Raw genomic sequence first — 25,001 nt, forward strand, 5'->3', positions numbered from 1 at the left:
TACCTGACTGGTATGCTATAATTTCTTGAACTTTCATAAGAAATGAGTATTGCATAGAACTTTTACTACGAATTGTCATTATATAATAACCATATAAAAATTCATAGACTTCGAAATTTCATTATAAATAAGGGACAAAGATTCGTCCTCACGTCTATAATTATATCTGTGACGCATAAAGTTTCTCGGTGAAGCCATTATTGCTGGAGCGGAAAATGAAGTCAACGGGTAATATGCAATTAACCTGTGTTTACTATATGTTGTTTCTTTATCAGGTTTCGTATACATATGAAACGTACACCGCTGTATAATCATTAATCTTATTACCTCCGCCAACGAAGTTGGAGGGAGGTTATGTTTTACCTCTTGTATGTGTTTGTTTGTGAGCAGTTTCCTGGCCACAATTTTAATCGTAGAATAATGAAACTTGCAGGGATTAACTCCTATGTAAAAAGCTGGAAATGGTAAAATGTTGCATGGCCAAGGACTAAGGTCAAGGTCACGGCCAAGCAAAATGTCCAATTCCCGTAACCAGCCATAAGTTTGGACATCGTTATCATAGAGACTTCCAACTTGGTTCATATTTGAGTGTATGGAAATCCACGCCAATTAATACATGTTAAGGTCAAGCAAAAGATCTTGAAATAAGCTGCCGCGGCGGAGGTCTGCACTCTACTGAGTGTCATAAAAAGACATTTGTAAATGACGTTCACTTACCCAGAATAATTAGATTTAGATGGTGGAAACTGAAATATCACCAAATTCAACGATAAGAACGCCGTTCCTAATTTAAAGTCTCTCTAACCATAAGGAAATCAACATCCCGGCAATTAATTCCAAGTTACGTAAAAGAATAATGATCACAAAAATGTAATTGCTTCCCAATGTTGGACTTATAGCATCCTTCTTTTCCAACTAGGGTTGTAGCTTAGTAAATAATAATAATAATAATAATAATAATATGGAGTTTTATTACTTAGGTATTGTTATTGAGATAAATACACTCAGAACAAGATATCGGGTTAAAATACCAGTAAACCTTAATTCATTACTTTTCCTTCCTTGATTACAATGGAATTGTCGCTGATCAAACCAGGAGACAACTCGCTAAACGAAACAATATGTATATTTTAAAATATTCAGCAGCTATGATTTCCAAATAATTCTTTTTCTAAAAGTACCAGCTTTAAATCTGCTGTATATTCCAATGGAAATCAAATATATACACGACTTAAAAAAATCAATGCTAAATAAGAAATATTCGAGTGAACTTTGGTATAGAAAAAAAAATTCAATGGCACGGTCCCGTAAAACAACCACTTGGGCAGTTAAGAAAACAAAGAGTAACTTAAGAATTCGACTCAAGGCTCAACTCTCGAGCGAAGAGGACGTGTTCCCACCGCTGTAGTTGTTTTTTGAGGTTTATACAATTATACGGACTTTGAAGTTATCTGACCGTTCACAGATGGCTTATGGCTAATACTATTAACAGCAACATTCAAGTATTTGAAGGAGCTCGGGAGGACATCATTATGGATTTAGATATGTCTAGTAGCAGCGATGACGACCAACCTTTTATCACAGTTGAAAGCAAGAAAATGAAGAAAAGGAAAATGAGCAGTGTTGTTGTATCTAATGGGATGTCTGATGATAAACGAAAGAAGTTTTTAGGTGAAGGCTCTACTACGAATCATCAAAAAGATGGTAAAGTTATTAATGCTAAAAGGCCTCGGCTGTATTTTCCGAGGAATGTTTTGGGCTTCCATGATCAGGTTCGTTGGGCAGTTCGGCTGTCCAAGTGTTATCCGGAATTTGAGGTTCTATTTAAGGAAGGGAGAAACATCCCATATATTACAGTAAAGGATGAAGTAGCTGTTGGTTTTTTAACAAAAAGTGGCTTTGAAAATATTGTAATGGAAAAACCAAAGGAACTGTATGGTGCATGTACAAAGGTAATTATTTTTGATTACCCTACTTACTTGGACCCAGAAGATGTTTTAGTTGACGACCTATTTATATGGGCAAAGCGCAGAGAAGTTAAAGTTGACGGCGAGTCTGTCCCTAAACCACAATTAATTGCACTCATCAAGGGTCCGCCAATAGAGAGAGTATTTATCAAGTGCCTTGGTTATAAACGTGTTGCAGTGTTCATTGACAACCCTGTCATGTGTTATAAGTGTTGCAGGTGGGGTCATATGGCCTGGAAGTGCCTGAATGACCATCGCTGTCGATTTTGTGGTAAGTCGCACGAGTCGAAGGTGTGTGGTGACAAAATCAAAGAAAAGGGAAAAATTGAACCAAAGTGCTGCAATTGTGGAGGTGCTCATAATGCTAGCTCTAGAGTGTGTCCCCGAATGCCCAAAAGTGATCGTTCAAATAATGGAAATCTAAGAAGTGATAGTTCTGGTGTTATTAATACTCGGGTTCCAGTGGCTAGTGAAAATTTCTGGGAAAAGCGTATGGAACAGCAAAACCAAATTTTGGTCAAGAATAAATCCCCTGAGGAGACTCAATTTCATTATAATAACTTTATCTCGGAGTTTCGTAAAGAGATAGCAGAACTGAAACAGGCAGTGTTAGCTATTAAGAATACTATGAATAGTATATATTTGCAAAATAAAAAGGTGGTTGTTAATGAAAGGGTGACTCAAAATGTTGTGGTTGCAGAGGTACATGACAATAGTGGTGAAAGCACAGTTACATGCGAGGCTGGTTTGTCAGCTAATAAGCCAGATTATGTGGAAAATGTGGTCGGAGATTTTACAATCATTCTTGATTCGATAACCGAGTATATGGAAAGTCCAACCAATCAGCTAAAAATGAATATTCTTCATTCTGCAAACAAGTTAAGAAAGAGTATTTCTCAAAATGGCACATAAACTCCATATTATATCCTGGAATATAAATAGTTTAAGAAAACGAATTACTGATTTGCATGCCTATACTCAGTCTACAAACGTTGATATAATAGCTTTGCAGGAAGTAGGTAGAAATGTTTCCTCACTCCAAATTAACGGTTACAATCATTTTGAATTACAAGCTAATGAGTCCACGAATTGCAGAGGTTTAACTATTTACATAAAAAATAATATTCCAGCTTCGTATTACTTTGCTAGTAAAGTCAATGGTACTGAGTGTTTGGCTATTAAAGTAGCGCTTAAAGATGCAGAAATATATATCGTTAATATTTATGTACATGCGGATTCTTTGGCTATTGAGGACCTACCTGATGTAATTTTTTCTGAGGATTGTGTATTACTTGGTGATTTAAATGCTAGACATAGTGCTCTTGGTAGTTGCTCCCGAAATCACAATGGGATTATTTTAAATAGATTTTTAGATTCGGTTGAAAATGCGTCTGTACTTGGTAATTGTGAAGCAACACATGTTAGAGGAGGCAGGCTTGATTATGCTATACTTTTCAACATGCCTGGAGTACAGACAGATTTCTCTGTTGTAACCACTTTACTAAGTGATCATTTTGCTCTTAGAATTAGTTTTTATTTAGAAAAGATTTCACTTATTAACAATGGAACTAGATACGTATTGCATGACAGGCAGAAAGATGATTTTATAGAAAAAGTAAGTGACTGGTACAAAGAGTATAAACTGCTAGGTATTGAGGATGAAAATGTTTTCCTTGAGGATCTGCTAGCAGTAATAGAATCTATACTTTACAAACCACAGAAAAAACCTAATTCTGCCAGTAATCATAAACCTAGGTATCATAATGACAAAATAGTGAAAGGCTGGAACAAGTTGCTACGAAAATGCCATAGGGAATGGTCTAAAGACCAGAATATGCAATCCAGAGAAACAATGGTTACAGTGGCTGAACATGCTACAAAAAAGAGGCAAGAGGTTAGAAGTAAGTATTGGGAAGGTTTTTTACGCGACATCTCATTTTCAAAATCCCTACGTCAAATTTGGGATGGTGTCAATAAAGTAAGGGGGGTAAAAAGAAAGACAAATGCACATCCTAATGCCAGAGAAAAAGCAGAGGCATTAGCCGCCAAATGGTCGTATGCGTCGAACTTAGATTCTCTACCTCGAGATATACAGGAAAGCTTTAGGAAGTTACAGAAACAAAGACGTAGACTAGTTTGTATGCAGAAGAACTTAATGGATGACACCTGTATTCCTTTCACCAGGGATGAAATGTTGAATAGTGTTAAGAAGGGGAAGTCAACAGCTCCAGGTAAAGATGGCATAACATACGATATTATAAACTGTCTTATAGCAATGGTGGACAGTCCTCTTTTAGCATTGTTCAATTTATCATACAGTAATGGTCGCTTACCTATTAAATGGACAATTGCCCTCATGATACCTGTACCTAAGGGAAATAATGATTACAGACCTATCTCATTGACTTCTTGTTTATCAAAAACTATGGAACGTATGGTTTTAAATAGGTTGTTGTATAAAGTTGACGGGCTCCTTTCTCCGAATCTTTATGGTTTTTTGAGGAACAAGAGTACCTCTGATTGCGTATTAAAAAGCCTTAGTACTGCTGGTGTCAACTGTAGAATGTTTTTAGATTTAAAGGGAGCCTTTGATAAAGCCAATAAGGATGTAATATTGGAGTGTCTTGTTAAAAAGGGTATAAAGGGCAAGCTACTGATGTGGATTTCACAATATTTGAGTAACAGAAGGGGAACTGTTATGTTTCAGGGTTACGAGTCCACTGAAAAGTATTTTGAACTTGGTACTCCACAAGGGGGTGTGCTTAGCCCCATGATTTTTAATATATTGATGGACGAAATTGCAAGTTATAAATTTCATGGAAATTCACAAGTAATCATTTATGCGGATGACATTCTCATACAATGCAAATCAGAGGAGACTTTGAGTATCGTGTTGACTGAAATGTCAGATCTTTGTATATCTTTAGGTCTTGTGGTAAATGAGAGTAAGACAAAATATCAATCACGAATAGTAAGTGATAAAGAATTCTGGCTGAATGGAGTAAAACTAGAAAGAGTAACAATTTATAAATATTAGGGTATGTATATTGGTTTTGGTAAAATAATGGATCAAATTACCTATGTGAAGAACATCTGTACATCTCGGCTTAAGCCATTACGTGTTTTGTCAAATCGTGGTAACGGTGTTGGTATTCCAATATTAAGGTCTGTATATCTTGCCACTATTAGAAGTATCATAGACTACTCGGCTCCAGTCTTATGTAGTTTTTCAGATAAAGATCTTCGCCCCTTGGAATTGTTGCAAAACGAAGCTATGAGGGTAATATTAGGTTGCCCTAGAACTGCAAGGATTGAAATAATGCGAATGGAGCTGAATTTCCCGCGTGTTACTCAAAGAATAAGAGAGCTGGCAGTCTCCTCAATTATAAGACTGATTAGACAGAATGATAGGCATTTCAAAATTATTATAAATAGATATGTGAAAGGCGTTCCAGGATTCTTCACACTGAATGAATATTCACGAAAGCTTTGTAAAATATTGAATGACTATAATGTTTTTGATTTCTGTGTACCTTTGCCAAGTTCACGTCTAATAAAACCTTGGATTACTGAGAAAGTAGATATAAGTATAGAGCAACTTGATTTGAGAAAAAGGGACAGCAATCCCCTTGAACTTAAACAGCTGTTTTTGGAAAAGATATCTCGATACCCAAAGGATACGGCGATTCATGCTTATTGTGATGGTTCTGTTACCGGATGTCGAGCTGGTCTTGGTGTTGTAATTAGAGAATTTTTTGAATTTGGTTATAGTACAGAGGAGAGAATATCTAAGCGTATTGGCGATCATAGCTCATCTACCACTGCTGAGCTGTTTGCCATATATGAGTGTTTGAAATTTGGAATGCATAAAGAAAAATCTATAATATGTTTTGTTGACAGTCAGAGTGCTCTTTTGGCTTTAAATGCCAAATTACCTTCAGATGAGGAAATAGTTACCAAATGCAACGAGTACATTTCTGTCATAAAAGGGTCAGGATACAGTGTAAAATTCGTCTGGATACCCTCACATTGTGGTATATATTTTAACGATGTTGCTGATGAATTAGCAAAACAGGGGTGCAATAAAGAATCTATAGATTACGCCACTTTAGTATGAGGAAAATAAAGTCACACATGGCAAGAGTAAGGGAAGGTTGGAATATTGAGATTGCTAGGGCAATCATGAGTAACGGCAGTAACAGTATGTCTCATTATGATTATGTAAGTAACAATACACGTTTTACTTATGGAAAGTCTTCAGCTAAATATGATGGAATTGTTATGAGACTTAAACTAGGCTATAAATACTATTGGGAATATAAGAGTGGAGAGGGTATCCCTTGTAAATTATGTGATGCTGCAAACTCGCGCACACTGCAACATTACATTATGGAATGTAGTTCTTTGGCAGAATTTAGGAATCTTGATGATAATTTTGAACAAATGGTGTGTTTTTTCATTAATAATAATTTGTACAAGAATATTGCAAATAAATTTAAAAAAACTGATATAAGGTACTAAAATTGTGAAGTTACTATATTACTTTTTATTTGTATAATGTTTTGTGTTTGCTGCAGTAATATGGAATTTGAAATGGAAGTGGTTGTTCTCTGTACATTAAATAATAGTTCTCCTTTTATGTGAAAACGGTCTGTAAAATGTATTTTATGTAAAAAATGTTTTGGTTATTTTGTAATGTGTAATGTAGCTTTCAAATTTATTATAACAGGGACTCCTCGTGGTTCCAAATACACGCGATTTCTGTGGCGCGAGGTAGCAGGTCGAGCGCACCTTCGCCTTTGGAGTCGTGGTGTTTGGCATCGCGGCGGGTCCGTTTTTGTTGCGGCGGGTTTTGGTGTCGTTTCCTTGTTGAATGATTGTTTTTGTGATGAATTTGTCAAGTGTGTGCATATTTTCTTGAGTCCTGGACGATTTTGGGAGGCTGGCCTCTTCGTGGTCTTGTTGTCGGCTCGCACCGTCGGGCCCAGAATCGTAATTGTCATTGCTTTATCAAATTATAACTATGATTAATTTATATGTTATTTCAGTCTGTGAAATAAATATATAAGGTTTGTGCTAATGTACTTTGGGTAAATGTGAAATTATTCATGTAGGTGTTTTCAGTTGTAAAAACTGTTACTAATTGTATTTTTTGGGTCATGTAAATTATTACTAGGTTTTACCTTTGTATTTAGCTTTTGTTCATTTATGTATATTAAAGATAATTTATGTAAATTAAAGATAGAGTGGGCTGTCTAGCAAGACTACCAGCTCCTTTTGACCACTTTTTGTCAATAAATTTTTTGAATTTGAATTTGAATTTGAACTTAAGAATTACACTTGAATTCAGTTATACATGACAAATTAACTTAAAATTCTAAACAATTTCAGTATTTAAGAATGTATATTGCTTTATGTTTCTTTCTTCATCTTAAGAAATCTCGGCGTCTTAAGAAATCTCAGTGTTGACTATTCCAAAAGTTAACAAGCTATTATGGTATAAAGTCCATTCCGATTTTGTCTGAAGCCTTTGGACTTATGGACGCAAACTGCTACATTCTGGTTAAAAGGGATTTTGGGGTTAAACTCAAAACAAGAAAAAATATATTATCATTATTACTATTATTATTATCATTATTGATAACAAATCTGAAAAAAGTAGGATATGCTAAACCCCACGGGCTCCAACAGGGAAAATAGCCCAGTAAGGAAAGGATCTAAGAAAGTTAAAAAACTTTCAAGAGAAGCAATGAACAATTAAAATAAAATATCTAAAAACAGTAACATTAAAATATATTATCATATATATAAACTAGAGAGATACTTATGACAGTCTGTTCGACATTAAAAAAAAAAAAAACATTCACTGCAAGTTTGAAAGTTTGGAGATCCCCGATTCAACTACCATATTAGGAAGATCATTCCACAACCTGGTCACAGCTGGAATAAAACTTCTAGAATACTTGAGCCTTATGATGGAGAAAACAGGATTTTAGAATTAACTGCATACCTAGTATTATATAAAACAAATGCAGCCGTTTCTGGACCACTGCAGAACAAAGGCCTCAGACAGGTCCTTATCCATGTCTGGGGTTTGGAGAGTTTTTGTCACCACGCTGGGCACTGTGGGTTGGTAATGGTGGGAAATTTTATTTTGATCGTTCACAGTAAACTAACCTAGTATGGGTGGCACTACAGCTTTGTTAACCATGCCAATACACAAACCATTTCACTTCGTTACGGTATCTCTACTCTAGTAATTGCTGATCTCTAATTATGATTCATACCAACATCAAAAACTGCTTATTACAGACTTCTTGATAAAAGTCAGGATTATTAATTTTGATGAAAAATCTCTATTTAGTTTTGAGGCAACATTTGCAATTGTTATTAATATATTAGAGGGGGGGGTACTGCAACTATTAACATTCACAATAAATACAACTTAGCCAATTATAAATTTTAAAGGTTAAATGTATCGGTTCCAGTTTCCCAGATCATCAGACGGCCAAGCCCAAGCTCCCACTGTAGTACCCAACTACAACAGTGGCCTCCCCAGTAAACCGTTTAAACACACGGCTCCAAGCGGGGATGGATCTACCGCCATGCAAATGCTATGGCAAACGTTTACGTTACCACTATACTAGTCAGGAGTTTCATTAAGATTGCCCTTGGATTAAGTTGAAATGTAGTACTACTCATGGGGTTATTTCAAATGTTGATTTTAAAGTCTTTCATGTTGCAGCCTCGAGTTTGAATAGTACAGCTCCCAATTGGTATCAATATTACCGAATACAGTATAAGGGATCTATCAAGAAAAATCTAAAGATCCCCATTCTCCGGGTGTTTCAAGATTTAATAATTGACATGGAATATTTTCTAAGGATCTCTGAAGGTTTATATATATGTGCATATAAAAATGTGTTTCATACAGACTGCAATAATTCCATAAGTTCCAAAAGATCAATTTCAGTTGAGACGATTCACTATCGAACTAGTGAAATCGGTGCAATTTTGTGTTGATTTGTCGGCGGTTTAAAGAATAAGCGATACCTACAAATGCTGTGGAAGTTTAACTACTCAATTACTACTGAGAGAGGAGAGAGAGAGAGAGAGAGAGAGAGAGAGAGAGAGAGAGAGAGAGAGAGAGAGAGAGAGAGATACTTAAATCTTTGATAGATTTCAATACTTACAAAGTAGCCTAATCAGGAGTCCTAAATATGCCCAGCTTATGTATGGTGGTAGGGATGCACTTTTGAAATCTCGATAAAATTTTGTTTAAAGTGCATGAAGGCCAGAATTTTGTTCAATTCGGTAAAAAGACGGATCCTCACGGGTGCATAAGCGTCAACACAACAAATAAAATGCACACGAACACTTAGCAATAGCGAAAATGGAGTTAACCTACACAACACAACAAACTAACCACTCACTTCAATACAGCATATACCGTAGTGTGGATCTTCGTACGTTTTGATTGTTCATATCATACCAATCGATGAGGTCCCACTAAAGTTTTCTAAAATACCCTTTTACCAAATAAAGTAACTCTGCATCTTTAAATAAATCTATTTGCCAGCCATCAATACACTTTGGTTTAGAATGTTATTTAATTTCCCGAATTTTTTATCTGACTTTTGAAATAAAAAATCTAAATGTGGTATTAATCCCCTGGGGTTCTAGCCACACAATGTTGGGATAGGCATGTGAGAAAGGAGATTGAGCCATTGAGGTAATTTTATCAGCTGGGACAAGAAGACGATATAAGCCCGAAAAAAAATATTTTGAAGCCTTATAAGAACTGTATTATTGACCTAATACAGCAAATAGGTGGTATATATATATATATATATATATATATATATATATATATATATATGAGTAAAGAATAAGTTGAACTATTCTAATAATAATAAACTTGAAGCTACTTACTTTTTGCTCTCGGCGACCATCCTGATGTTGACGAAGTACTGAAGTAGCCATTACATGATTACATCTATTTGCTAATCAGAATGAGGTTAATTGTCTTTCTTTTTCCGGGTCCTGTACTTTTTCAAATTCAGAACAATTAGATTGCATAACATCTGGAAAAAAGTCCGCTTTGGTGTGTATATGATCTATTCATGATGGTAGACCAGAGTATATATACCAAGGCAGTTAAAATGTTCATTGGTTGTCCTATTTCACGACATAAAATTATTGGGCAAATAAATGGATTTATGGGCTACTGGTTGACGAATGACAATCATATGTAGTCTATATTTTCAACAATAATGACTATGCATCAGTTCATAGTTCAGTAGTCATGTTAATTTGATTCTCGCGTAGTAAGAATATTTCCTTTAATCAATTGATTAGGCCTATAGAATTCTCCTTCAGTTAACCTTTTCGGCTAATGGCTAGGAGCATTTTTTTCTGTTAAAACTTATGAAAAACAGAGACATCTATGCCAAATTAGGTAATGCTCTACCTCGCCCTATTTCAGACATTACTGGCAAGCTAAAACTGACAAACTCAAGCTCACCGGTACAAAACTTGGTCCTTTCAACCAAAGACCATCCCCAAACACATATGCATACCTTAAATTGTCTTTTATTGTTATTATTTCAAAGGCTATGGGGCAAACCAAATATTGAGGGTGGCATTAGCGTCTTGAGGGGACAAGTGGCTCTCCAAAATGATGAACTTGGCCAAAAGTGCTCTCTCTCTCTCTCTCTCTCTCTCTCTCTCTCTCTCTATATATATATATATATACTATATATATATATATATATATATATATATATATATATATATATATATATATATATATACACAAAATCAACAGCAGTTGCTACTCCACTGCAGGACAAATGCCTCAGGTATGTCCTTCAATCACTTCTGTTTATAGTCTTTCTATGCCAGTCTATGCCAACAACTTTTCTTAGCTCGTCAATCAGTCGTCTCTCTTCCTTCCACTGCTTCGTTTGGAATTTATAGGGACCCATTGTTATTCTTCTTCTCCATCCGTTATTCTTATTATTGGCCATGAACATATTTTTTTTTTTTTTACTTAGAATATTCTGTACTCTATTTTGCTCTTCTTGTTTCATAGTGATATCCCCCTTACTATTCTTTCCATAGCTCTTTGATTTATAATTATAGCTTCAAGTTCTAAGGCTTTAGTAAGGTTCTGTATATATATATATATATATATATATATATATATATATGTATATATATATATATATATATATATATATATACCATCATCAATTACTAGTTCATTGCAGAACAAAGGCCTTAAATATTAGTAGCTCGTCAATCCATAGTCTTCTCTTCCTTCCCCTGCATGTTTTGCAATCTCTACACCCATTCTGTTTTTCCTAATGACCATTTTTTTTTCTATCATTCTCATTACATGTCTTCCCTATTTCTTTTTCTTATATGTTAGAGCTTACTCTACTTTAGTTTGCTCTCATAGCTATGTTGCTCTTTTTGTCTCGTAGAGTTATTACAATATTTCCATGACACTTTATATACAGTATGTACTGCATTTATTCATATACAATATATAATACACTACAACAAAGCAATGTACAGTACATTACAATCTTATACTAGAGATGTTAATATTAAAATCTCTCTCCTTTTTTAAATGCTTTTGATAACATTAGATAGCATTTTTCCATATCTTTATATGAAATCACAGGGCGTGAGGGCAGTCTCCTTTGCCTCAAGGAGAATGGATAGTAATCTGTCTTCAGAAGTATAACTTCAGTATACTCTACATTCTACTTTACAGTATCAATAAAAATCCCTACTAATTATTGGTCAATTAAACCACAGATAAGTAAATCCAAAGTTTGAGAGTCTGTGGATAAGAGGTCCAAACTCTATATACAGTACACATAACTGTATATACAATACACAGTACAGTATCTACACAGTATAGTTACTTGTCTAAAAGACACTTTACTGAACAAAAAGTAATGCATGTCTTCTTTAGTGATGGACACTAAACAGCACTCTTACCAGTAAATATAAAAGACAGTACTCATACCAGTAAATATAAAAGACAACATCATCTGAGTGGATTATGCATTTCAGACCAATTATTGATAGGCTTCTCTAGAAGGCTTATATATGATGGCAAAGTGCTGGTGTTATCTTTTAAGCCAGAATGAGAAAAACCAGTTATAAAAGTAATTTAAGGAGAAAATCAAGCTAAATAATCATTGTAAGAGGGCTGTCTACAAACATATCAAAACATTAAAATTGGAAAGACTGCGTCAAAGGTTGACAATCTTCCTTCAAGGACATTGTCCAATACTTTCTACATGTAGATTGAAATATTGAAGCAATCCAAAACGGTAAACTTCTATACAGGGAGATGTACAGCATACATTTTATTCAACTCCTCTGTAATAAACGTTATAAAGCCTCCTTTATAATCAGTTCTCCTGAAATTCAGGGCATTGTACTTGGATACCTGTTTAGAATAAAAAAAAAAAATTTCATCTCCTTGAAGGAGTGTATTTACAAATCATCAAATGTGCATGGTGACTTTTTTTCTATTCAAAGGTAACGAGTTTTTATATGGTGTAGTATCTATAACATTTAATTTGACTTGATAACATAATACTGGCCAGGTTTAAAAGATAAATACTACAATGAATTTGTGATATGGTACTTTTCAATAATGCTTATCCTTTGAAATAATATTGTGGGTTTAACTTATCAACACTATTCTTCAAAGACTTGTCTGGTCTGATAAAGAAACTGCTTTCTTTAAACAATATTGCATATTTAACCGTGCAAATATTATTACTGTTAAGCAGTCAAAATATCATATATGAACAGAGGTGCATAACACAATACTGTACAGGGTATTGCTTCAAACAATTGATGTATATGTAAACTGTGCATTATTCACAGTGCTGTGAATTTATGTACACAAACTCCAACTTAGACATTTTTATTCTGGTCATCCAACGGTAGTCTTCAATGCATAACTTTTTAAATAAAAATGTAAACATACCTTGTACTAGAAATGATCTTATGGTAATCTAAAGCATGGGAAAGTGAACCGACATTCTGTAAGAATGATATCTACTCGTACTGTGCAATGACCCGTGTTATTTGTGGGAAAAGGTTAAGAGAAAGAGATGGATTTTTCATAATTTATACAATATCAAATGCTAACATTTCATATCAATCCTTACAATTTAAGGACTAAATAGTAATAAAAAAAATAACAATGACTTATAAAATTACATTACAAAGAATGAGTGACTACCTTCATATTTTCAATTCGTACAAAAGAACCACACTCCTCAGGTAATGTACACTTATCTTACCAATTCCTAAAATATCAGTTATCTCTATACACAGATGCATTGTGAAGCTTTGCCAAAGATTCTTCCCATATTAAGTAGATATGGTAACCCCTTCACAGAGATGTTTATATAGTAAATATTGCAAACAAAAAACTATAATGCTCGACATGCTAAGATCTATTTCTAGGTATATAGAGGCAAAAGGGTTGGAAAAAATAAAGGAATATTCTTTTCAAGAGAATAGACTCCACTAACGCATAGAACATTGCGAAGGTATATTTTGTTATCAACACTGGAATTGCATTGTATTCAGTTTACCTAACCATATATACAACTGATTTGCACACAATTTGCTTCCTAATTGCACCTTTTCATAATGGCAACTATTTAATGGGGGGAAAAACAACCACACTCATGCATGCACACACACATATATATAATTCCAACAGCAAATTCTTGAAATATTAAGTTGCCTTTAGTGGATACTATTCCCTGATGTGACTGATGCCTATACCACGGACCTTGATACTGAACGACAGATACCTTGGCAAAGCCCCAGAAGTCTAATTCCTAAAAAATGATGACAAAGAAAAATAGAAAATGCCATAGGCACTTTATTTTTCACATTAATGAACCCGACTTCATCTCAACTGAATACTTGTGACAAGGTAGTGTTCAATCTTCACTACCTACAGCTCTTAAAAGTGGTCTATCTTCTAAGGACTTTTATTCTTTTGTCAAAATGTTATAAACACCCTGAAAAAAACCAAGAAAGAACTTTTGCATTAAATATCAAAGATTCAAATCCATTGCACACTGAAACACACAACCAAACATATACACTTAATTTTCACATCTCTTCAACTTCTTTTCAGTATCACCGTAGAACATTATGATATGCAATCACTAACCACTCAATACTCCATTATAATTACAATATTTTCTCACAAACTTCACAAAGCACCTCATTCTCTTTCTCAAAATGTATACCAAATTAACACTAAGCCAAAATGAAGCCATAACACAACGCTCCTTTCACTTGCATTTCCAACCAGACAACTCTGGCTTACATTTTATCACAAAAACATCAAATAGCTTATATTCCCTTCAACATGAATACTGTTAATTTCTACCAAACTTTTCTGAGGCAATGTACACTACACACAGCATTCTCTCACATCTTGTAAACCTCTCTCACAAATTTCATGACAATTCATTCGCACATTATCTTGTCAAAAATTGCTTTCTCTCCCCCTATTACACTTTAACCTTGTTACCTATCCTGCGTCCCCTTTTAATATCTACCATAAAATATCCACAGTATCTGAAGTAAAGTTGTGCCCCTAAAATTCTTGATTCAATGCTCAACCTGTCCCTTACAAAAAAGAACAAATATTCTTTTACGAAATTCTCTTTAAACCTTTTCTTGTAATCCCATCAGTCCGATGCAAATCCACTTAATAATCTTAATACTTCTTCCATTACATCCTTAAATATAAATTATCCAGTTCCATTCTTGCATCACTCAAATTTGCCTTTTTCTATTCACTAAACTTGACAACCTTTTTTTTTTTTGTATGAATGCTTAGTGTGTGTATTTCAAAAGTGGAGTGTATCTCTCACCCAGTAACAAAAATTTGACCTCTATCAGATTATCAGTAATTAAAGTTGGATCCCTGGGGGTTACTGTTAACACCTAAAGCAGTCCAGTAATGCAAAATGAACACATTTCTATAGTTCAGTAGCAAAGAAAGAACACATTTTTTGCAAATGACACACAGCATATGCAAATAAGACACTTTCTGGAACTATAAGGTAATTTTAGTGGCACATTCATCTGATTCGAGTATCTGAAAAGTAATTGCTGTTAGGGTTACCTTTTAAAAGGGGGAAAACTTGCCTATTTATAATAAAACTTAGATGTTAACCTTGGTTCTTATATCAAATTTGTATAAATTTCATTCTCAATTAAGAAAAAATATATATATTTATATTTTTATGCCACAAAGATCTACTTATTAACTCCTAAATTAGTTGAATACTATACAGAAAATTCATCTGTATGCTGTTCCAAGAAGCATCTGAAAAATGGGAATAAACTATGGAATATAATTAGCAATAACACTAAAGTTAGGAGAGATACTTTCCTTCACTATTGCTTAACTGGTGAGGAAACATATTGCTTGGTATAGAAGAGCTTTACCTCATTCAAATAATAAAATGAAGAAAATCACTCAAATAAGAACAGTACTCGATAGTTACTATATGATTTTTCAATCAATTCTCAGAGGAATAAAAGAGGAGGCAAACAAGTTTGACACAAAATGAATGAAATAATAATCAACCCCAAATTCTGGTGATGAAAGTTTTAAGAATTTTAAACATCAATTACAACTTTTAAGTGTTAATGTCTGGAGAAGTTGGCAATACAGTACATAACATGGGGAAAAAGATATTTCTAACAAGTAAAATTTTTATATAAAGTATTGCACTGGCCTTCCTCCATAAGATAGTAAATCATCAATATTAAAAACTATGTTTAATCATAGCAACTTATAATAAGATGCCAGCTTTTTTTTTTTACAGCACCTTCCATATAAATATATTACGCTTTCTGCAACAATAAATACCAAAATCTTATGAATTAAATTCTCTTTACTCAACTTATGATTTAAAAAAAAATCTTACTACTAAAACAACACAAACACAAGGAAGGAAAACTATGAGAACAAACCAGCACAATAGCAAGGAAATTTTCTCTCAGTACCACAAAAAGTGACATTGGTACAAACTTCTAAAATTTTAAAAGGCATAAAAAAATAATCCCCTAAACTAACTACTGTATTCACTAATTGACAGTGCAATGAAGAAATGCTTTAACATACTTCAACACGTACTTCATACTGAATCATCATGAACATCAGTCAGGTAGATAACTTACTAAATTCAAGGGATTGACTTGGCAGTTTAGGGCTAAAAGAACTGAAATTATACAGAGAAGACATTTTCCCAACGGTTTAAGAACTGCATACAGAGAAAGTACTTACCTCAAAGTTTACATTAGCTGAGTGTCTTGCACAGTCCACTACCATAACAAATGCACTAAACTCTATACAAGATATACAAATTTACATATTTTGCTGCTGCCACAAAGCTGAACAATATTTCGTCGATTTATTCCTAAACATCATGCAGGCATTTATACCCATTATGAAGGGTATATAGCTGATACATTAAGCTGCAATGTATACACCTTATAAACAAACAAAAGTACGGGCAATTACATACACAGGCAACTAATGAACATACGAGTTGGAAACAAAATGCACTTAAAAGGTAAATTCTGAGGCTCATATGAAGTATTGAACATTTTCCAAAAGAAAACATGATTGGAGCTGCCACTTAAATACAGCAGTTGGTCATATTTGTCAACTACAAGGAAAACAATATAGGTATTTACCGTAATAATAATTCCAACGCCTGGATGTTTTTGCTGTTGTATATCAATGCTCCCTATTTGGTACTTGTTTTAAGGTATGATGAATAACATGAAAAATATCCTGAATATATCTAAACATATACCCAATAAACAGATTTAAAACATATGATTTGCATTTTACCTGATCTATCAATTTTTGAGATCCATCACAAAATTGTTTTTACTTATAAAGTAATGCTATATAGCTACCAAGACTCTCTCTACACTGGTTGGAAACTACATCAACAATAATACTTCATGGACTTGTGTAAAATCAAATACCACCATTAGTGACCACTGCCATTGAAAAATTCAGTTTAATACTAGCTTGCTTTCACTCATCACCTCTCCGCTTACCATTCTTGCTCAAGTGCAATAATCATAAGATAGTTTAATTATGTTGCTCTGTATGCAATGCACCCTCTATAAAAGTTCATGCAAGACAAAATACAAATAAAACACATCCAGGACAAAACTTGCCACAGAATCAAGTTCACTTTTCCCAAATCATTAATAATGTGATGAAAATTAGAGTAATGATGATGATGATGAATGATTTCCTTAGGTTTTTCAACATGAGAACACATTTTTTCTTTGGGTTCCCATGACTCAATTTTTTTTTCTCAATTAAAAAGCAGGAAAGCAGTTTTCAATGACATTGACACTGACATACATTTCCTACAAAAACCTTCGGTTAATGGTTGAAATGGGATTAAGCAAGTTACACTTGAGCAACTATGGTATACTTACACCCAGTCAAATCTCATGATAAATAAGGGCGTTTCAGTTTAGAATACCCCAAATAACAAAGACAAATTTAGTGGCATCAGCTGTGACGAGGGAATACAGTATTGAAAAATGCAAGTAGACAGTGCTGTTACATGAGAGGAAACTAAAAGCAATACATGTTCGATAGGAAACCACTAAATTAGTTCTTCAGAACCGAGGCATCACACAAGTGACAGTCAAAGCAATAGGAGGTAGATTTAATTGCATCACCAAGATGCTGTGAGACAAGGAGTTGTGCAAAAGTCAAGTAAGTTACAGTGTTTGAAGAAACTTCAAATGATCACAGCACTTCAATCCCTGAAGGAAACTCAGGGCTCAAAATTAAGCTTTACACAAACCCGACAATTAGGTTTTAGGAATAAAATAGTTACTGCATTTGCTTTGATTTAGATTTAAGTAACAATAAATCATTCTAATGGATTGCTAGCTATAATCTTAATAAATAAAAAGTAATCAGATCATTTGTTTACATTTACATTCTTTCCATCTTGAGATGATGACGCTGTATTAGATTCTTACATCAGATATAAAGGCAGAAGGGCTCAAGACTAGTTGGTGTGAACCATCTGTCACAATGCAAGACATCGTAGGAAATAATGCAACTGACAGCTTTTATCCTAATTATCCCATCTAACATCAGGTACATTAAGTCTTCTAAATAAAATCTGATATTGATGTAACTGGACTCATGAAATTCCCAAGTTAACGAAAATAGCTTTAAATGGAAGCGAGTGGCAGCTAATATGCGCTGTTAGGCCTAATATTAGATGGACGCAAAGTATAAAGATATGAAAAAAAATCTAAGTGAATGCCAAATTCCATAAAATCTCCCATAGGATGTTTTTCTAACTATTCTTTGATTTGAAATATTTCCTCCCTTCAAAAATCAACACAAATGAATACTGTATTCATACAGATTTAAGAGTAAGAGTTTGTACAATACTGCCAAAGAATATAGAAGTTCTACACTACATGAAAGTTTTAGACTTGAAAAGCATTCACACCACAGGAAATCCAATTCATGCATTACATTTTCTTATTCCTTATCCTTCTTCTTTAATCCTATCACTGCATACTAACCCCATAAAATCTTCCTGGTGCATTCCATAGTTGAGCATTAAAAGGTTGAGTAAATACATTACCATCATACGAAAATGACACCTTTAGAATTCTGTCTGCACAGATATTGTTACTTTTATCTACATTACAATTTTCATGTCAGAAAGTTTCAACTATATCCTTGAAAATAAACTGCCTAAATATCTTCCCACAATTTCAGTCTTACTGTTAAATTAAAGCCTGACATTGACTCAACAGTCACCACAGAACTGTTAAAATCATACAAAATATAGTACAGTACTGTCTCTTAGGACTTTTACACAAGATTGGGTAGGTGAACTAATTTTTCCACACAAGTTTAATAAAAGTGAAACCATTGTGGCCAAACAATTCATATTTCTATACATCATTTTCTTAAGCTCAACTTGTAAAAGAACACAGTAAACTACATAGATGTTCTTATTACCTACAGTTTTCATTTAAGTGTTCTTAATTCACAAGGCTTGTAAAATCATTTTTCATTCCCATTACACAATGTGGTAATCTGATAGCCTAAAACTCATATCTGACCAATGATATTAAACCAGATATGCATATCTTACAATGGATAACAATTATTGAAGGCATTAATTGTTTGAAATGTACATTACTCCCGTTTCTCATAACTATTGCCACTGTAGCTATGGTGAAAATACACTATGATGCAATGAACACACAGAAAGAGGGCAAGTCTTTTAAAAACCTTCTGTATTTGATCTTGAGAAACATTTGTTCCAAGTTTATCAGAAAATATAAAATTTTTTCAGTTGGAAATGACCTCTGGCACTTGTACCTGTCTGCAAACTACATTGGTACTGAAAATTGTAGTACAGTACAGGTGTCTTGTCATCTGTCAAATAGAAAGCCTTATTTTCTTGTTTCTCCCTCACATTGTTGACTAAAAAGTATGTAGAGGAGAAAATTCATCACCTAGGTAAATGCTGGATATAGTTCCATGTCATTGCAGCCCCCGGAGCGAGGCTTCATGGCTGAAGGTCAGTAAGCCACAGCCGCCTCTTTGTACTCCGACCCTTCTAGGGTGAAGAAGTCCTCCAGCTTCCAAGTCAGTGTTTCAAATGTAGGTCTCTTCATTGGATCCTTGTGCCAACATTCTACCATGATATCATATAAGGCGGGAGGACAACCTGGAGGCGGTGGCATGCGGTAGCCGTGTTCAACTTGATGTAACACCTCGGCATTTGTCATACCTTTTAAAAATGGAAGGTTTAGTTACAGAACTTTGATTTAATAACAATACTTGTCAAGATAAAATTTACTATCATTGGAATCTTTTCATAGGTAACATGATAAAAAAGAAAAAAAAAACATGATTATATAAAATAGATAAATTTCAGAATTACAAGAAACTTTTGATTTAAATTTAAGATTCTTAATTTTCCTTTCTTTAGAAGTTTTGACAGGCATACTGAATTAACTGAATTCTTACCTGGGTAAGGTATACGTCCGTATGTGATAAGTTCAGTCAGAAGAATGCCAAATGACCAAACATCACTTTTTATTGAGAATTTGGAATAATTGGCAGCTTCTGGTGCTGTCCACTTGATAGGGAAGCGGGCTCCAACCCTAGCTTCATATTCATCCTCCTGTGGAAAAATATGGGTGAAAATACATTTCACTGGACAAAAACCATAGGTTAAAAAAAATCAATCCTAAGCATCACTCAAATAATTACCTCTTACTAACTTTGGCAACAAAATTACAGTAATCCATGATTTGCCTAATTATGACTTATTGAGCAGCACATATGTATTGGCAAAGTTCTCAATTATGAGCAGTAATTCTTTAAAAAAACAATAAAAAATCTTTTAATTATTATTTTTAATTAATGTATCAGTTATTGTTACCAGACCTGAGATATTCTGAATTCTCACAGGTAATGTTAGAAAAGTTTTAATTTAATAATAATAAAAAAAAACTTTTTAATCACTATTATCAGGAAAAACCTTGGCAACATTTCAGTCTGGGCAGTATTGCAGAACAGATTTATGTAAATACCAGAAAATTTCAATTTAAGTAGAAACTTTTTCAATAAAAAAAGATCATACAGTTTCCATCAATGTGATTTGACTGTGGGATTTGGTAAAATGTCTCATATAAAATAGTAAACTGATTCAATGCTTTTTCAAACAACTGAAATGTAGACAAAAAAAATTCCCTCAAACAATTCTTCCCACTGAATTGTCCTGGTGAAACCTAGTCAGGTTGCATCAAGGTAAAAAGGTCCATTCAGCATTGCACCAATGTTGAAAGAAGGCAACAATGGCTTTGGTGAAATTAATTCCTGTTCAGTTTTAGATATGCCTGGTATTTAGAAAACTGTAAATCAATGAACATGAAACAATTCTGGACCTCTATCTTAGTTTGGGAGAAACTCAATAACCAGAAACATAAAAGTGTGCAAAATCAAAACGACTTACATTTTACAACTACAGTACAGTACTGTATTACAAAAGCATAATTGAAATACTGATTTTTACAAATTAAATCTGGCAATGACAATGTTAGCCGAGTTCTGCATAGTGTATGTAATCCATTACGTACATATACTGTGCATGTTACCATTTCTCGCAGGATTAATTATGTACCTTCAGTATCTTTAGTTATTCATGCAGTGATATTGATAAAATAATTCCTTAGTTAGGGTATTTAAGCCTGGTACTACTTTACATTTTTTCCTACATTCTATCCTAAACTATATCCTGTTATGCAACAAAAACTCCAAAGTTCTTATACAATTAAAGTTGCTCGAAGTGAAATGATCCATACTGCAGTACACTAAATATGTAAGTATTCATACCATCCTGCTACATATTATAAAATATATTATCATAATTACTGGAGATACAATTTCAACTTGGTACTGCATAAAAGCATCAATATATAGCTTATTACATCAAATACACAAAGACAAGCATACTTTTCTTTTAAACAAATGCCAATAAATCTCAATGTCTCATCATTACCTATAACACTAACTTAATACTGTATTTCAACCACCAACAAATATTTCATTTCAGTAGCATACACAAGTGACTCTGTAAAACAGTCTCTACACTGCAAATATACTGAAAACCAGCATCATGCCAAATATTGTGTTAAGAATACGTTGGCATTTCATACAATGTATTTGAAAATGAAGTTGGATTTAGCATAAAGAGGAGCAAACATCATAAATACCCTTAAAAGAATTAGCATCGTTAAAAAAAAAGAAAAGAAAATGGAAAAAAGCCTAACTAGACTAACATACAACACAACAGCACAAAGACATAATATAAATATTCACTTAGAAAAACAAAAGTTAATTTCTCCTACATTGGGAAACTTCTTAATACTTGACACGAATTCTAAGATTTTTCATGAAGCAAACGAGAACATGAAAGAGCTGACATAGAAAAAACTCAATATGACCATATGCAAATAATATATAAAATACAAGAATTAAGAAAACATAAAATGGCATGCTAAACAACAAGAACATCAAACTACAATACTGTATAAGCTCATTAATATTCATACTAAGAATAATAAAGCATATATCATTACTAATTTTCTCAGTTTAGACTAGTAAATTAAAAGTACTTTCTCAAGTGACATAGTACAAACTACACATATCTTTACAAACTAAATACTAAAGAGCAATTACCTAACAACAAAGACATAAGACTTCATAGGGAAGCGGGCTCCTAGCTTCATAAGATTTCACTGCTTTATTACAATTACAAATTCTAATGTCATGCTAAAACAAAAATCAAGCCAATCCAAATATTCACCCCTTGAATACATGCAAATACTGGGAATATTTACTACTGTCTCAGGTGCTGTGTGTATCACAAGTTGAGGAAAAATCATCATAACTTGTACTTTACTACTAGAGAAAAAAAAAAAAAAAAAAAAAAAAAAAAACTCTCTCTCTCTCTCTCTATTTTTTTTGGAACTTTCCATGAATTTGTCATGAGAGTTGGGAAATGATAACCCATCTCTTAACAAAGCTTTTTCACTCAACTATATGAAGTATTACTATTACTCAATAATTTATCAATGCTATAGAAACAAGACCTGTTATCTTTCATATATCATCAGTCGACATTTGAATAGCAATACTGAATAGCCATAATAGTCATAAATTACTTGGTTATGTGTGTTGTATGTGAAATCTATATTTATTTTATAAAATATAGTAAGCTTTAGATCCCTTCCTCTGCTATAAATTTTCCACCACACTAATGGCTCTTACAATCTATTGTCCTGAAAATTCTCTCCCAATGGACAGAACTTGTATTCTCATAAATTATATGAAGATGGTGTAGATATTGGACTATTCTAGGCTTCTGGTTATCTGTCAATAATGATATTAGATACTTTAGCAGCTATAATGATTACAACAAACTTAACAGCCTCCATTAATAAATGGACTATTGAAGACGATGTAAAATTAAGGTGGATAAAAACATATACTAAGGATATAGTAGTATATCAATATAAAAAGGGGCTTACAGAAGTAGAATGAACCCATCTACGAACAGGATACATTAGTCTAAAACAGATATTCTATAGCTACCTCTCATGATCTAATCCCTGTGCTAAATGTAAGGATTGCAGTACACATGCTAACTTTGAACTAGCTTCAATTAACAAGGTATGAATAATTTTACAAGAAAATTACAAAAACTTCAACATTCTTAGTTTACCTAATGATATGTTTATCAGATATATTATTGGTACGTATTTTAGTTTCAAATCTTTTTTTAATTCATTCACGCCACCATTACATAGTAAGAATCTTAATTAACTGGTCTAATATACATATATATATATATATATATATATATATATATATATATATATATATATATATATATATATATAAAACTATCACAAAAATATAAAAAATGCAAGCAGTGATAAAGGGAAAACACAAAAATCTGAGCAATTTTAACCTTAATCAAAAGCCTCTGATCAGGTCAAAATAGACTGCATCAGACCTGATGCTAAACCACACAGAAATCTGAACACACAATCATAAAAGCATACAATTTTATCAGGCAGTGAAGAATAATTGTGCACATCAGGATAGCCAAATAGGTTGTTAATACTGGAGACAATATCCAAACACCAAACATTTATGTAGTCCTCACTAGAAACCAAACACAATCAAAAGATCAGTTGGAATGCTCTAAAATAAAATTGTCTAACTAAATTAATGCAATCTACAAAGTCTGACAAGTACATATAGGGTTGTTTTTACATGCAGAAAAAAAAAAAAAAAAGAGTTTAAACTCGGGCATGAAAGGAAGTCTAAAGTCATTCTTGCAAAATATTATTGACAACTAAGAATTCAAATGCATGTGATACAAGCAGTGTGTGTTTCATTTTGGCCTTTCAAGAATCAATGTAAATATTGAAGTATTACAGAGGAAAACTTTAAACCTTTCCTACTGAAGTGAATGAATACAGAAGTGGTGTGGATGAACATGTAAAAATCTGTTTTAAAAAATTCATGAATCTTTCTTTCATCACCATTATCTCCTCCTATGTCTATTGACACCGACCATGTGCATGCCTAACACATATAGTTACACACACCCATGGGCATAGAAGACAACATTTCTCTTTTACATTAAGTCATATTGGATTCCCTGATCTAGTCCTTACAGGAAAGTCCTTAGGAATGACGTAACTTCATTAAAAAAAATTATTTTAATTGAAAAAGGAAATTGGATGAGTAACTTAATGCCTTTTATAGCCCAAGCCTAAAGAAAACAAAATTAAAATAAAGAAGTAAACTGATGGAGCTTATCTATGACCATGAATAAATCGAGAGACCAACAGCCTCTTAAAAGAAAGAAGACAATTCCAATATTTGAGAAGTGTGCACATAAAATCCTTAATAACCAATATGAAAAGAAACATTACATATATTCCTCATATGCTAATTCCAAATTTGGATCAATGTGATCTCTCAAAACAAATTTCTAATCATACAGGTTACCCAAATACTAATGGGAGTTAGATTTTCAATAAAATTTTCATCAAAATAAAATAAAAAATGGATTGGAGAGCAGACAGCAGAAATATACAAAATTCTCTTGAGGGCTTTTAATATAACTAAGTTATAGGATTCTAATTCTAGAAGGCTCACTAGAAAGGGAAAATAGTAAGCAAGCAAATTAAGTGCAAGCAACAGATGATTGGTGTGGGAATGAAGAAGAAATTGGAGAGAAGACATATTGGCAAAAGCACAGATATGAAAAGTGGAGTAAATACTTTCCACAATAGAAAATTCCAGCAGGAGAAACTACAGATACCTTCGAGTACAAACATTATGATATC

At 33.3% G+C, this 25,001-nt stretch overlaps 2 protein-coding genes across 2 annotated transcripts in view; one reads left to right on the top strand and one right to left on the bottom strand.

Annotated features, from left to right (window-relative positions):
- Positions 1-5,003: 5,003 nt before the first annotated feature.
- LOC137629313 (uncharacterized) lies at positions 5,004-6,084 on the top strand. The gene has a single exon (XM_068360570.1). The coding sequence runs from the start codon at positions 5,008-5,010 to the stop codon at positions 6,082-6,084; it is 1,077 nt and encodes a 358-aa protein (XP_068216671.1). The 5' UTR covers positions 5,004-5,007.
- A 7,033-nt stretch (positions 6,085-13,117) lies between these two features.
- Src42A (Tyrosine-protein kinase Src42A) overlaps positions 13,118-25,001 on the bottom strand; it is an 84,353-nt gene continuing 72,469 nt past the window's right edge. The window contains exons 8-9 of the mRNA XM_068361207.1: positions 20,098-20,254; positions 13,118-19,858 (exon numbers count right to left, since the gene is read on the bottom strand). Of these exons, the coding sequence (XP_068217308.1) occupies positions 19,647-19,858; positions 20,098-20,254 (369 nt within the window). The 3' untranslated portion in view covers positions 13,118-19,646. The remainder of the gene's footprint in view (positions 19,859-20,097; positions 20,255-25,001) is intronic.

This window comes from Palaemon carinicauda, chromosome 37 (assembly GCF_036898095.1).
Source record: "Palaemon carinicauda isolate YSFRI2023 chromosome 37, ASM3689809v2, whole genome shotgun sequence".
NCBI classification, from domain to species: Eukaryota; Metazoa; Arthropoda; class Malacostraca; order Decapoda; family Palaemonidae; genus Palaemon; species Palaemon carinicauda.

Bases quoted from the DNA above. Each gene is read 5' to 3' on its own strand.
- LOC137629313 (XM_068360570.1), top strand. From the start codon at position 5,008: ATGTATATTGGTTTTGGTAAAATAATGGATCAAATTACCTATGTGAAG.